Source organism: Montipora foliosa, chromosome 1 (assembly GCF_036669935.1).
Source record: "Montipora foliosa isolate CH-2021 chromosome 1, ASM3666993v2, whole genome shotgun sequence".
NCBI classification, from domain to species: domain Eukaryota; kingdom Metazoa; phylum Cnidaria; class Anthozoa; order Scleractinia; family Acroporidae; genus Montipora; species Montipora foliosa.
The window spans coordinates 60,365,718-60,380,393 of NC_090869.1; the positions used below are offsets into that span (position 1 = coordinate 60,365,718).

Consider the following 14,676-nt stretch of genomic DNA (forward strand, 5'->3'; position numbering starts at 1 on the left):
CATCCGCAGAAAAGAAACTATTGCAGGCCCTCCAAAAACCCCTATGGCCCCAATATATGGCGTAAGGGCAGGCTCCAAGACCACCCGGAGATATCGTGTTAAAATATTGACTCTTTGGTTGAAAACCACAGCTGTGCGTCGACGGATAGTCTGGCATACGCATACAACCCTTACTCCGTACGAATCATGCAGCAAGTGCACAAAATCCTCCAAGGCAGAGCCCACTCGAAAAGGAGGACAAGATGTTAAATCATTAGTGCCAAGTGGCACAATAACTATATCTGGGCGAAACAAGTGAAGGATGTGTAGATCGAACTTGACCGTTTTAGCGATTGTGCGCCCCCCAATTCCATGCCAGCTAATGAGGGCGGACGCCGACAAATGGGAAGTTAAATCCAAATGCCCGGAGTCACTTTCAATGAAATCATGTAAGCGACGAATAAACGAATGGCCTAGAATTAAAACGCGAGGTGTACCCATATTAGACTACCCGTCGGAAGAGCTCCGGAATTAAGGGAAAAGAAATCAAAGTAAATGAACTCAAGAAATAATGCAAGACAAAATAAAAAAACGAACTAAAGGGAACTTGCCTTAAAGAACAATACGACTGAACTCTAAAAGGCAGAGAAGTTCTTCTTGCGATGAAAAGGGGCCGCGTGTACGAGATAACCGACCTTTTGTACTTAACTTTGGCACGCGCCCATTTTTCAATGGACACGAGACTTCCATATTTGCCAGATTAGAGCACAACCCGCAAACTGATAAGATAACGGAATAAAATGCCTCGCGATAAAATAACATTATGCTTTCGGTCAACGGCATAATGTTTGTTTATTTGTTTGAAAAAAGGAGAAACGATTTCGAGCCTCCTTAACGAGTCAGGGCCAGAGAAGGGAAAATTTGACGTCACCTGACTCAGCTGAGTTGAATCGTTTACGTCACATTATCAGATATTGGTTTTTCAAGGACACTAAGGAGCACTTTGCATTCCATTGGCAATTTCAATAATAACCAGTTTGGCCAATTTATTTTTGCGTATTCTTCTTAAAACTTATATTTGATGAGAATCGAACAAGCTAGCGGCTGAGTCTCAAATGATGATGACTGACTGAAGAGGTTAAATGTGCTCAAACGATGCGGCGCCAACTTCGTCAACATAAAAGCAAATAGTTTGTAAGAACATAATGATTTGACAACCTTGTCACGACAGTATAGTTTGACATGTTACAACCTCAAAGCTATCGAAACAAACAGGTTCGTTATGAAGAAAATAATTAGCATAGAACTTTATCAACAAACCGACGAGGAAAGGCGAATTATAAACACAAACCTTTTTTGTTATCTCGTCGGCTCTTCGTAGATTGCACTTGACCAACACGTAGTTGTGGTGTTTTTGAAATCTCTGAAAAAGTTGCTTTCGAAATCATTTCTTTTGCGTGCTCATATTGTATACAAATTAATTTATTGCCTTTAGCCGGCAAAGATTGGTTCTGGAACTTATTAGTTGTGTAGCTATTACTGGCTTCGCTTCGCATGATGAAATAAGAGAGTTTTAGACAGCGCTGCAGCGGTGACCATGCGTTAGAAAACTAGAACTGATACGAAGCCTTCCTTGAATAAATTGAAATTGGTCTTATCAAACATGTACAGTAAATGGCGAAACAGATAGAAAGTTCCTGCCCGTGAGTGCGTCAGTTTTGAAATTAATGTGAAAAATCATATCGTTGTACGTGGACGACAAGTAAAATTACCTTGTCACACAAGAAGTAGTACACTTGAGATCAACTGGTTAAGTTAAAAAGATTTTTTCCTTTGTTTTCTTTTCATAAATGTGCGATTGTTTTATTTTTCGACGGAAGCGATGGAAACAATAGTTTTGCATCGTCACTGTGACTTCAGGGCCTGATATATTTATTAAATATGCAAATTTTAAATATTGTGTGCCAGGCTTCCTTCGCTATGAGAGCTTTTTAAAATTTGACATCGGTAACAGCCGACGTTTAAAATCCTTTCAACATGCTGAAAACCCTACTTTTCCTTTTGGTCGTGCCCATAGCTTCTCCGAAGCTAACGTGGCGTCTTCTTTCGGCGAGAAACGATTCCGATCAATTCCCAGCGCCCAGACGAGATTCGTCGATCGGCTACAATCGTGCCTCAAACCAGCTGATAATATTTGGTGGATTGGGCAAGGAAACTGAGCAAGGTTTCGCTGATACATGGATTTACGATTTAGCTCAAGGAAAATGGAACTTTATAAACACCCCGATGGCGGCTCCGCAGAACCGCTTTAGCATGGTGTACGGCTCCTCAGGAAAATATTTTTACGTTTCAACCGGGGAATTCGGTGGTGACCCTCCAACATTCTTCAACGATATTTGGGCGTTCAATTTCACCGGGCAACGCTGGAGGAGGCTGGACGAGAACTCTGCGATTAGACCCGAAGTTCGCTATGGTTCGGCTGGAGGAATATTTAATGACGGCGGCGAAAATAACGGATTTTACATTACACACGGGTTCTCGGGAATGCGATACTCCAACACTTTAAAATTTGATTTGAAGCAGAACGAATGGCAACTAAAATTTCACGGCTCAAACAACTACAACCCGAATTATCCACACGCGCGATGTCTACATGGCGGTACCATGATCAAACCCGATGAGTTGGTTCTGTATGGAGGCTGTTTGGGGTACGTTTGTGTGTTTGTTTTGTACTGTTGTCATAAGAAATTCAAAATACGATAATTTTTTTTGCGTTACATGCATAACTTGTTAAGGAGCTGAAATCCGTGAAGTTTCTTCAGTCGGAATTGTAACTGAAAAGCCGTACGCAAAAATGTCAAGGGAAGATTTGTGTTGATAATGTTAGTTTTGTCATTCCATTGTCCCAGCCGACGGAACGAAAGAACCCTGTTGCAATAACAGTAAGCAATATGGAGAAATCATTTATTTCTGCCACTTTTATTGTGTTTGGTCTAGGATTCTCAAACTAATAGCCAGCAAAAGATACGAAATGAACGATTGAAGATATGTGTGAAAGCCACTTAAAAGATGGCAGGATTTTGCGCCGAAAAGCTCTTAGTACCTGTTGCGGTTTTTCCCATTTTAGCCTTTCCTTTTCGGATTTCGGGTTTTTGGATTTGGCATCCAATGTGGTTTTCGATTTTTCCTGTTTGGTCAATGTGTATCAGACGCGAGCACATAATAATAATAATGATAATAATATTTTTATTTCATTTTTATTTAGACTGAAAAGACATATCAGCAAAACCAAAAGATTTGCTGGTATAAACCGGTGATCAGTAAAAATAGTAGTACTACTAACATAAGAGATAAAATATATAGATATTAAGATATGTACAAAAATATACACAGGATCACATCACGAAACGAGATATTAAGACTGACGGACGCTACAGACATGCATTCACGGGCGGCCGCACTCTTATTTTTTTAGGGACTGTTTACAGGCCTTGGTGGGTTTAGGCCCCATAGTTGACTTGGCTCTCATACCGTCTATTTGCAAGTTATCTTCTCTTATTTACATCAGTTACAGTTTTGAAAAATTTGTTTTGACCGTTTTGTTAATGTTTTTCGGTTTTGAGCAAAATGCAGAGTGGTATTTCGGTTTTGAACGATTCAGTTTCAGTTTTTGTGCAGTTTTTCTTGTTGTTGATGACCTCACTGCCCCGCTCGGGTTAGAACGACGTATATGAAATGACTCCCAACACTGTTATTTTCAAGGAGTAGATTTAACTCCAAAAAGGGAGCAAAAAAAAAGGTACAAAACCACTCCATTTTTGGAGTAAAATTCACTCCGGTATTGCTTACTCCGTTTTAGGAGTAAAATGTACTCCTATATCTTTTAATCCTTTGTTGGGGTAAAATTTACTCCAGTGTCCTTTTTTCCTCCTGTAGTGTAAAATTCACTCCCATACAAGAGTAAATTTTATCCTTCTATTGGAGTGAATTAAACTCTTTTAATGGAGTTCAATTTACCCTTGACAGAGTTAAATTAACTCCAAAACTGGGGTGAGAAAAAAAGGTACAAAACCACTCCTTTTCAAGAGTAAAATTTACCCTCTTAAACTTTACTCCCCTTGTCAGAGTAATATTTACTCTTTCTACAGAACACATTTTCCCTCACTAGATCTACTCATAAAACCATAAAAAGTTCATTTTTTTAATATTATGTAAAGAAAAGACCAGGTTTACAATGAAGCATCTAATACTGGTAATTTTAATCACAAGATTGCAAAGAATGCACATGATAAATATACACATGCAAATACATCGTAAAAATCGAAGCTATCTTTATTCTAATTAATCACAGGTAGTAATTAAATGGCAATCAGCTGAATGTGTTCTTGCCTTAAACAAAGATAAATTGAGTGGTATTGAGTGGTTGCAAAATCTAAATTCAATAACAAAAACTAAAGCATACAACATACTTGGATAAAATATTAATGTGTCTCAGTATAACAAAATGGCTTTTATGTACATCTCATACAAGTCAGTTCTTACAGAAAGAAGTCAAACATAAAAAAATGGAACATGCCTTAGGATAACTGATGCAAAAATTTTGCAATCGTTGAACTTTACCACTGTGTGTTTTTTTTCTCCAACAGAATTGTTTCCGAAAAGAAAAAAAGCCTTGTGATTAAGCTGTTAATTAATATTACAAACATAGTATGCTCCCAGCAAAAAAATTAAAGCAAATGAAAGTTTTAAGAAAACCTTGCTTTCTGCCAAAAGGTACAGTAAATAGCTCTAGTTCGCTTAGTGTGCCAGAAGCAACAATCCTTGCAAATGTTGTTTTTAGAACGTCACTGTTGATTGACTCATCATCCTTAAAAGGAATTAAAGGGAATAATGATTAGTATAACCCCTTCCAAAATTAAGATCATTCCACAATATTCTAACAAAATAGGAAGAGAGCACAAATCCAATACATCCCTAATCCTGAGAAACAAAAGAGGCCAGCCAACCATTTTGGTGTGCCAAATAAATGGAACTACATGTAATACTTGCATGAGAAATTATATACATGTACCTGTAACATTCTTTTGATTCATTGAGTAGCTTAGTGTAAGTTATCAAATTAATTTTGTCATAATGAAAAAAGTAAACATATAGTAGTGGAACTCATGGAACAAATCTTGACAATATCTTGCCAGACGCTGTTATTATTTATGTGTGATGGGGTATTTAGAATTATCTCAAATAGGAGTATTTCAGATTTTAAACTGAAAGTAGATCTTGGGTGAGACAGTGGATAAATAAAACTGCAGAATCATCTTCCACTAATCGCCAGGCACTATTAGTTTATACTTACACAGGCCTGTAACTGAGACGGTGCTTTACAATTATTTTATAGCGGTGACTGTCAAGAATTAGTTGTTAAAGTGTAATTTATGTGAGTTATTTGTAAATACTGTATCTATATGCATCACTTGTTTAAAAGCAACAACCAGCTCCTAAGTCTTTCAGACTTTCAGCTGTTTAACTGCATTACAGCTTTTTACAGAAACATGCCTCAAAGGGATTTTTTCATGGCACCAACCTTTTCTTTTCTTCTTGGCTAGCCTCAGCACTTTCTGTAACCAACTCTCTGCCCAAACTTCCCAGCAATCTTTTAATGAACCAATTCCCAGCTGTACCCGCCTCCAATTTGAACTGTTATCAACAAATAAATATAGTGAAAAGTTTCAGTTTTCTTAGAAGAAAGTAATTCACAATCTCACTCACATTCCAAACAAAAATTATTACTGTTACTTACAGAAAAAAGATGTCATAAAAATTACATCCAGATAATAACACGCAATATCACCTGTCTCATATAAAATACTGGTAATAATAAAGCTGATCATTTCTAAGGCGTATGACAACTGCAGACTGCCCACAAATAGCTTTCAATAACTGTGAGTTAGGGTTAGTTTGTGGTCTGCATTCTGCAAGTGTCAGACACTGTCATTTCTGTTAAATAATATTATAAGTGTGTGAAAGCAGACTCATCAAAATTTGGCTCTCTTTTCTCTAAACGCAAATAATAACAATCTCAAGCATTAACATACTATTTGCATTGAGTGAAATAGTTTAAATGACAGCTTAAGCTTTCTGCTTTCTGTCATGAGAGCACTCTAATACCAGATCATTTTGCCTATAAGCATTTAATCTAAAGCTTCATTGCTCTTTTGAAATACATGCCAATTTGTTAAAGCACTTAAGCCAAACTAAATATCCTTGCCTGACAAATCTGGTACTTGAAGGTGCATGTGAAAAGTCTGAATTCTACATAAGCTGTAAACATTTTTAAATTGTCACTTTTGACAGTAAGGTAATACAATATGGCCCGATTCAGACGCTGCACTTTTCATGAGCCAAACGTTATACATTGATTAAGTACATGAAAAGTTCGGCGTTTGAATCGATTAAGAAAAGCTATTTCAATTTGGAATGGCTCAGGCGGTCTTTTCACCTGGCCTAGACGGGAATTCGGCTTTAGCATGGCCGTGGATCGGCTTTGATTTCAGACGTCGAACATTCCATGTCCCGAACTTCATGCATTAACCATGTTTTGCCTTCTACATGAAAATCGCTGACAAAATCAATTGGTTTTCTTGGTAATGGCTTTGGAACTGCTGTGGATCGGCCAATTAAGTTCGACTTCTGAATCAACAGGCGTACTTTTCTTAATTTGAATCAGTCGAACTCGAATTGAGTTCGGCTCAAGAAAAGTACGCAGTGCAATGTCTGAATCGGGCTAAGGCATCAAATATTATCTGCTCATAGTTCAGTTAACGCTTACCTTTTTGCTTGAGTTGTTGTAAGCATTTCCTTGCTTTGGATCAACATTTAAAGAGTACACAAACGAAAAACTCGTCAGCACAAATTGTGATCGTTGATTCAAACGTGAATAAAACCGCCTAAAGACCCGCCGATCCCCGCCGAAATCAGTAAGAGCTGCACCGGTGACTGCTGACCAAAACGGCTCACTAGCTTCCAGTCTGTTCTCTAGTGCGTTATCCAAGATGGCGGCGGATAACGATCTTTCTTTCTTAGCGCGTCGTCCAATCAAAAACGAAAAAACCAGCAAGATTCAGAGCGGCCTCATCGTATTAACCCTCACTAAATTAGGATTTTAATCCTGTAAAAGTGTTGACTTGGAAGGGAGTATAATTTACTCTTAATTAGTGGAGTACAAAATAAGAGGAGTAAATTTTACTACGTTTAGTTTACTCCACTTTTTCACTCCACCTCCCTGAAAACAAAGAATTAACCAGAGGATTCCACAAAAATAAAACAAACCTATCTTAGACTGGCTAAGTTTAAATTTACTCTACAAAAATACATAGGAGTAAAATCCTCTTCTACTTTTTTTCTCAAAAAGTATAATTCAAGTGGGGTAAACTTTACTCAGTATCCCGATAAATAGGAGTAAAATTAACTCCAGCACATTATATTACTCTGAAGGGAGAGTAAAATTTACTCTAGCAAAGTCAGTGCATTTGACTATTAAGTAGTAAGAGTATAATTTACTCTTGGTGGAGTTAAATTAACTCCTCTTAGGAGTACATATTACTCCGCTTTATTTTACTCCAGTTTTTTACTCCAGCACTGGAGTGAAATTAACTCTGAAAATAACAGTGAAACCAAACGATCATCGCGGTTAATAATAGCAATTAAAGTTGCAAAATCTAGGCTTGAACATGCCGGCGCGAACGTGCAGCCATACGTGCCGTGTCGAGTTCTTATTAGAAAATGTTAGCATCGACAACGAGTGTGATCTCAAGTACGACTTCTGGGATTTTGGTTACTGCGCATCCGCACTGCGCAGCCCGGCCAATCCCGTCCCCAGAGTCCGCTTTTCTTTTAGTCCGCACCAAGAACACGGACTCTGGCCACTTCCAATTTATGCGCAGTCGGAGTGAAGGTCCATTTCGTAACCGTTGCCAACCACCGTTGTTTCAAAGCCGGAAGTCCGTGATTTGCCGGGACTTCCTGCCTTGGAAGTGGCCAGAGTCCGTGTTCTTGTTGCTGACCAAAAGACATGTGGACTCTGGGGACGAGATTGCAGCCCTGCGTGCTCAACTCGTCCCGGCAAGTTGGTCTGCGACGACTCAACATCGAAAACTCACAGCGCCAAGTGCGAGTTTGCCAAAAGGCGTTTACTTTTTGCCGATTACTGTAAAGGACTTCAACTAGAAAAAGTCGAAACACCAGCAACTCATTCAAAACTGGCGTCGAAATATGAACTTCGTCCCATAATAGTATTTTCAGTAAACTGGAACTCGTATTATACGCATACCTAAATACGACATCTAGAAAGAGTACGGGTTGTACTTTTTCTTTTACTCGCACTCGTTGCCGATGCTAACAAATCAAGTACACCGGAGTCAAGGTTTAAGTGTGAGTGAAGGTATATGAAAGCAGTGACTGAATTAAAACTATGGATGTGAAACGACTTTTAAGAGCAAGAGCAGAGTATAACTAAAAAAAAGGTGGTACAGAAATTTGTTTTTTTAGCCTTCTCTACCACTACTTACGTTAAGTCGCTTTGTAAAGTGAGACAGCTTTTTTGCAGAGAAATTCGATTCAAAATGAGGCCACATCGAGTGCAAGAAGTCTCTCTTTTGCGCTATATCGTTAAAACGAAGACGAAAGTATCGTACGGCGAGCTTCCAAAATTTCGAACATCGAGTAGAGAAGCTTCGATCCGCAAATAAAGTGGGCAAAGAATCAATGAGGAAGATGGGAAAAATTGTGTACCCAGAGAAAAATCTACGAGTCAGGTTTTGATCAACTGAAATTCAGCTTTCATACGAGGCGCGGACAGTGACCATGCACTACTCTAGCGTGATTGCCTTTATCCTTTTGAATTTATGATAATTGATTGATTTGTTATTAGAGGGGGGTCAACGGGTGGGCCGTGTCCATCCAAAGATAACTGGAAATTCGATGCCACTAAAGAAGAATGGACCAAATTGGACGAATGCTCAACCCCAAGGACTTACCCTTCAATGGCTATGCTTCCGCCACTGAATGGTAGCGTGCGAAGAGTCGTGTTATATGGAGGTCAAGAACATAGAATATCAGTGCTGGGGGTAAGTAAGTAAGTAAGTAAGGAAGTAAACATACACTTTATTTAATGAGGGTAGCACTTAATATTGTTATATAGCTGAGTTTTTGCCCCAGCAGCGCAAGCTCTCATTGGTTACTTCGAGGTCACATGACACCTGACAATAAAACTGTTTCCCGCCAAAAGTTTCTGAGCAGGTAAAAATTTATGACGTCAGAGTGTAACAGTGCACTGTTACCCGCGAATGTTGACCGACGATCGCCGTTGCTGTTGCCGTTGCACGTTTTTCTTTTTGTGCTATTTAACAAATCACTTAATGACTGTTCCCGAGAGAAACAGTTCATTTTTTTTCCCTCGAATCTAAATGTTTCCCTCGGCTGCGCCTCGGGGTAAAATTGAGATTCTCGGGAAACAAAATGAACTGTTTCCCTCGGGAACAGTCATTAAGTGTTTGGTGGCCTTCAGAATAAACCAGACCACAACACCGGGAACTCTTAGTGCGGGGCCTTTCGGAGCAAGAGGCCCCCGGTTCGATCCTTGGTGACTGCAACGTCTGTTTCGACTTTCCTCTGATCAGTGTAGCTATAGCCTTAAATACCCGTAAAACGGAGCACTAACAGAGGAAGGGAGGGGGGAAGGGGGGGAGGGGGAGCGCACCGTCTGCTTCCATTGATACCAGTTTAGTATAGAGCAGTTTTCAATCGAGTGTCGTAAAACCAAAACCAAAGTAATTAGTTTGGCCAATCAAAAAGGAAGGAGACAATCCAGTAAACCAATCAAAACTTGAAGTAATTACACGTACCCGAGACAAAGCGCGGGAAAATGTGCACGCGCGAGCCACGATTGGTTTTGGTTTCACTTCTGATTGGTTGAAAAAATGGCGCGAGAACTTTGAACCGATCACTGAGTGAAGTAATGCAAAACCAAAGTAATTATCTAATTACTTTCGACACTCAATTGAAAACCACTCTAATAAAGTGACTTTAAATTTACCTCTACCTTAACTCTGTGCTCTGCTCTTTCCGAATAGTGTGTGGGATCTTTAACGTCCCACACAGGTTATGAACATGGAAGAGTAGTGAGACGGGGCCTACGATTTATAGTCCTTATCCGAGACGACTTGGACGTCTAACCATTTGTGGATTTTATTACAAAGGCAACAGCTCTTCCTCCTCACTTATCTTATTTAAAGACCCTGAGTGTTTGTCTGGTCGGAGATGAACTCACGATCTCCCGCACGCCTTATCCAAGGCTAACCGATCGGCGGTTTGCAAGTGAAAGCAAAACAGCGATAAGTACTGAAAAGGAAAAGCGATAAGTACTGAAAGAACATTTTCTAGACAGATATACCCAAGAATGTTTCAAGACTATTTCTTTAACCTTTTGAGTGCCAAACCAGTTGCTGCCTTGGGAACCGGCGGACATGCTGGATATTTACGTAAAATTAGCTTTGTTGTCTAAAATTCTAAAACGAATGTATGGCCAACGTAACCCATGTTCTGTAATAATTTATCATTTATTGACGGAAAATATTTCTCTTGCTGTGCAAAGTGAAAGGCTTAAAATTGTAGCGATGGTTTTTATTAAACTTTGAAGCCAATTTGTTTATAACAAGATATCTTCTAAAATTAAACAAGAGGCTACAATTAGCCTAAACTCGGGCCTGCAAGAATACAGTGGTGTATAGTTAATTTAGTACTAAAGAAAAGAAAAGAGAGAAGTCTGTCCTTCTTACATCGGCCTGTACATTGCGCGGTTTCTGTTTATGTGCACAATACATCGAATCATAAAGTCTACAAACTATTTTACTTTCAAATACTTTAAAACCCTGCATAATATTTCACTGAATTCCGTTTTCCGTGATGTGTTACATATGAACCATGGCAATTACTAGCTTTAAAATCACTGGCTCCCTCGTTAACCCAATTTATTACTAAGACTTGTTTACATTACCAATTTACGCGAAAAGGGATAACTTGGGAATTTTCAACAATATATCGCTTTAATCTAACTCAAAATCACTCAGATATTCAAAGCGTCCTATGCATGATCCATTTCCTTCGCTTTTATGTTTGTAAGCATATGATTTGCAATACTTCAGGTTTACGTGTTCACAACTTTGTTGTGTCTCGTAGATGTTAAGATTTCCAATTACAAACTCTGTTTTGACTGACCACTCTATAACTCACTGTGTAAATAGCTCACCCTGAATTAAAAATAAATACGTTTCGTTTCTGAGAAAACGAAACAACAACTTTCTTTTATAAATCCTACCAGGTATTCCTGATTTCTGTATTAATTTAACTTTCATTTTACATTAACCTGTTCATCTACGCTTTTGGAAAAGTGTTACATACCACGTGCTGAGATTTAAACGCATACCCGCGCGAGGTAGCTCCTATACTTGTGTTTACGAGCAAGTGATCGCCTAGTAATACGATGAAATGTGAGATGACCTCGGTACATTGTTAACCAAGTATGTTCCAGCAAGTTTCCTCCTTTTTTTTCTCAGCCTTTTCTCTGTAATTTTACTCGGTTGTCGATCACATCTATATCGATACACACGTAAATCACAACGAAAGTAAACACACTTTTGCATATCGAGACCTGTATTTCTCCTTTGGAATCAAGTCTTTATTATCATTAAGAATCAAATAACTGTACAGCCTTCAAACTATATCACAATTATTTTTTCAAGAGCTGATCAAAGTCTCCACCGATGATATCAAATCTTGTAAAACTAGAACAGAACTATACACACAAGATGGCAATGAACACGATCGTTAATATGGCTAGTTGAACAAAGGATATAAGCTAAACCATTACAAAGAAACAAACTGTTTAACAATAAAAAACAAAAAAACGCAATGGACAAAAAACTTATCTTCGTAGTCAATGGTACTATGAACGGGAGGCTATTTGTTCGCGGTGAAAATGGTACAAGCGTGAGGCCATCTGTTTGCTGTGCCAATGTTGTCTTCAGAAGATTCCAATATGGCCTCTATGTTGTTTGTCTAGTTATTTTCCGTTTGTCGCTGTCATCTTCAGAGTAGTTCTCAATAAAGTAGACGCTGCTTATTAAAGAATTCGTATTTTGACCTGTATCGCTTTCAATAGTTGCGTCCATTTCAGTTACATTTGAGTACATTTCCATTTCATTCAGTTCGCGGAAAGACCCGTTTCGAAGCTCAGACGCTCGACATCTTTTAGTGTGGGTCTACCGTGAAAAGCGTATGACTTCCTTTTTATGTGTTTTGAGCGCCCCAAGTAGACATCGATTAAGCCAACGCAACGTCGATCTCCAGTATAAATCCAAACAACGCATCTTCTAATTTTGGACTACGTGGTTTGCTTTAAATAACCAATGTAAACAGCGCCAGGTGCCTTCTATTGTGCATTGCCCAATCAAACACTGCCACGTTTGTGCATTTTGCTGCACAGGAAAAAAAGTTGAAATCTAACCTGCCCTTACGGGCCCGAGTAATTAATATGTTATGTGGTATTCAGACAAAGTGTTGACAATGGCGTCGACTAAAAGTGCGGGTTACGGACGGTCATGACTGGTTTTGTGCTCACTTCTCATTGGTTGAAAAAAGTGGTGCGAGATATTTAAGCCATTCACGAAGCGTGAGTTTTTTCGTTCCGGAAATCGCCTTACAGATAATTTGTCCGGTTTCAATCATTTCTGGCAACTTGATTCATGCACTCTAATAAAACATTGTTGACATTTGTGATACCTTTTCTCTCCAAGCTTCTTTAAGAAATCGCTTAATATACAAGCAATCTGAACACGAGTGAAAGGGAGTGTTTTTAGGTGGTTTCTGCCTTTTTCAACAGACCCCACATTATGCACGTGATGAAATAGCTGTGCTTAATCCTGATACCAACGAATGGAAGAGAGTTAAAGTAGAGGTAAGATATTTTAAAATTTATCCGCATGTATAGTTTATTATCAGCGCGCGATCAAGTACGACCTGCGATTGAAATCTTAGCGTATTGCTGGCTAGAAGACGTCTATCGAGCCTATTATGCAAAAAAGCCTAGTTGTTCCGAGTGGAAGAATCTGATTTCTTGAACTTTGGGGCATGCACAGGTTTATGAAATGACTCACCGGATATCACGTGGTTTGGAAGCTTACAAAAATTGTTACAAAGCTTCTGAGGGGGTGTTTACATGAAACCGGGGCGACTTTCGCACCGGCGCGAGTTCACTCCGGTTCACTCTCTTAGCTCTGTATTTGTTTACGTGATATCTCCAAAAAAGGTTATGCTGGGGCGACTCACACCGGCGCGAGTTCACCCCGGTTGCTGCACCGGAGCGAAAATTTCGTTCCGGCGCGAAATCTCGCAACGGTATCATGTAAACTAGGAATGACCACTCGTTCCGGTGTGAAATCGGCCTCCCGGTGGCCTGGAACGGGTAGCACATGCGTACTTTTCCTAATAGACGCCATATTTGAAATTTGGATTCACGCCTGTATTTTATCGATATGAAGTGTCCCTTCAGGTAAACACGATTCGAATTCACCTAGTCAACATGTAAACGCCGTCCTTTCTTCAAGCCACTGACATTAATTAATTACGTTGTTTTAGGGTAGTAGTCTACCTCTTAGGAGAGATGGTCACGTGATGACTACAACTGATGAAGGAATAGTTGTATTTGGTGGCGAAGACGTGGAGTAAGTGTAAAATACAAAAAACCTCAACGCCGTGCGAAACGTCCCGAAAAGTGTGAATACGTTTTGGATAGAGATTGTAGGTAGGACACAGGGCATAGATTGTCGAGCTACGACATGACATTGAGCAATACCAGGCCCGCAGGTATAATGCAGACGACCGTCCCTCAAGGACTGTCCCTAACCCTAACCCTTCGCCATAAGCTAGTGAGGAAATGACGTCACTTCTCCCTAGAGCCAACCATCTGAGCTCCACTGAATGGGTCAGTTTTGAAAGTGAATCATGGCGGACAGTGAAATCCAAAACTTACACTCAAAGCAAACAACCTTTGATCGTAGTAGCACTTTAATGAGATATGACTGAGGGTACCCAAATTAAATTTTCGTAAAAGCAAGGCATACAAGACAATTTGAAGCCTCCCGTTACAAAAAGGGGGATTGGAAATTAAGTAAAAAATAATTGTATATCAGGGATTTTATCCTTCGTTTGGCCGGACCAAAAAAAATATCGTGCGAATTAAGAAAAAAGGTTACCCTTATGAAATTGAAATCGAGTGAAACCAAGCCCGCATACCACCTTTATATCTCCGAAGCCGGGGCTTAACCCGTATCGAAGAGGTGGGAGAAGTGTTTGATAACCACTAAGCCACCCTGACTCTCCCATGAAGGACATTCCTTAAACAAAGTATGAATTAATATTTGCGCAATCATGTTGTAACAGAAATGAGGAGTATCTTAATGATGTGTGGCTGTTAGAAGGCACCGCTTCAGACGCCGACGAGAATCCTTCCGCTGGTAGTTGTGGCTCACTTGATTTTAACCTCATCGGACTCCACGCTCTTTTCATGTTTCTCGGGTGGGGTGTATGTCTTCAAGCAGGTGCCTTTATTGCGCGTTACTTCAGACACATTGAAAACGCTTGGTG

General features: G+C 39.5%; 1 protein-coding gene and 1 long non-coding RNA gene across 2 annotated transcripts in view; one reads left to right on the forward strand and one right to left on the reverse strand.

Annotated features, from left to right (window-relative positions):
- The first annotated feature begins 1,926 nt into the window (after nt 1-1,926).
- The window catches only part of LOC138003377 (uncharacterized), an 18,897-nt gene continuing 6,147 nt past the window's right edge, over nt 1,927-14,676 (forward strand). Inside the window, exons 1-5 of the mRNA XM_068849423.1 lie at nt 1,927-2,687; nt 8,906-9,101; nt 12,914-12,988; nt 13,669-13,754; nt 14,473-14,676. The exon at nt 14,473-14,676 is cut by the window's right edge and continues 25 nt beyond it. Of these exons, the coding sequence (XP_068705524.1) occupies nt 2,017-2,687; nt 8,906-9,101; nt 12,914-12,988; nt 13,669-13,754; nt 14,473-14,676 (1,232 nt within the window). The 5' untranslated portion in view covers nt 1,927-2,016. The remainder of the gene's footprint in view (nt 2,688-8,905; nt 9,102-12,913; nt 12,989-13,668; nt 13,755-14,472) is intronic.
- Nucleotides 2,694-8,892, reverse strand: LOC138003387 (uncharacterized). The gene is made up of 3 exons (XR_011123517.1): nt 6,806-8,892; nt 5,561-5,673; nt 2,694-4,846 (listed from the first exon to the last, which is right to left on the reverse strand). It is a non-coding gene; the product is annotated as an uncharacterized lncRNA (long non-coding RNA).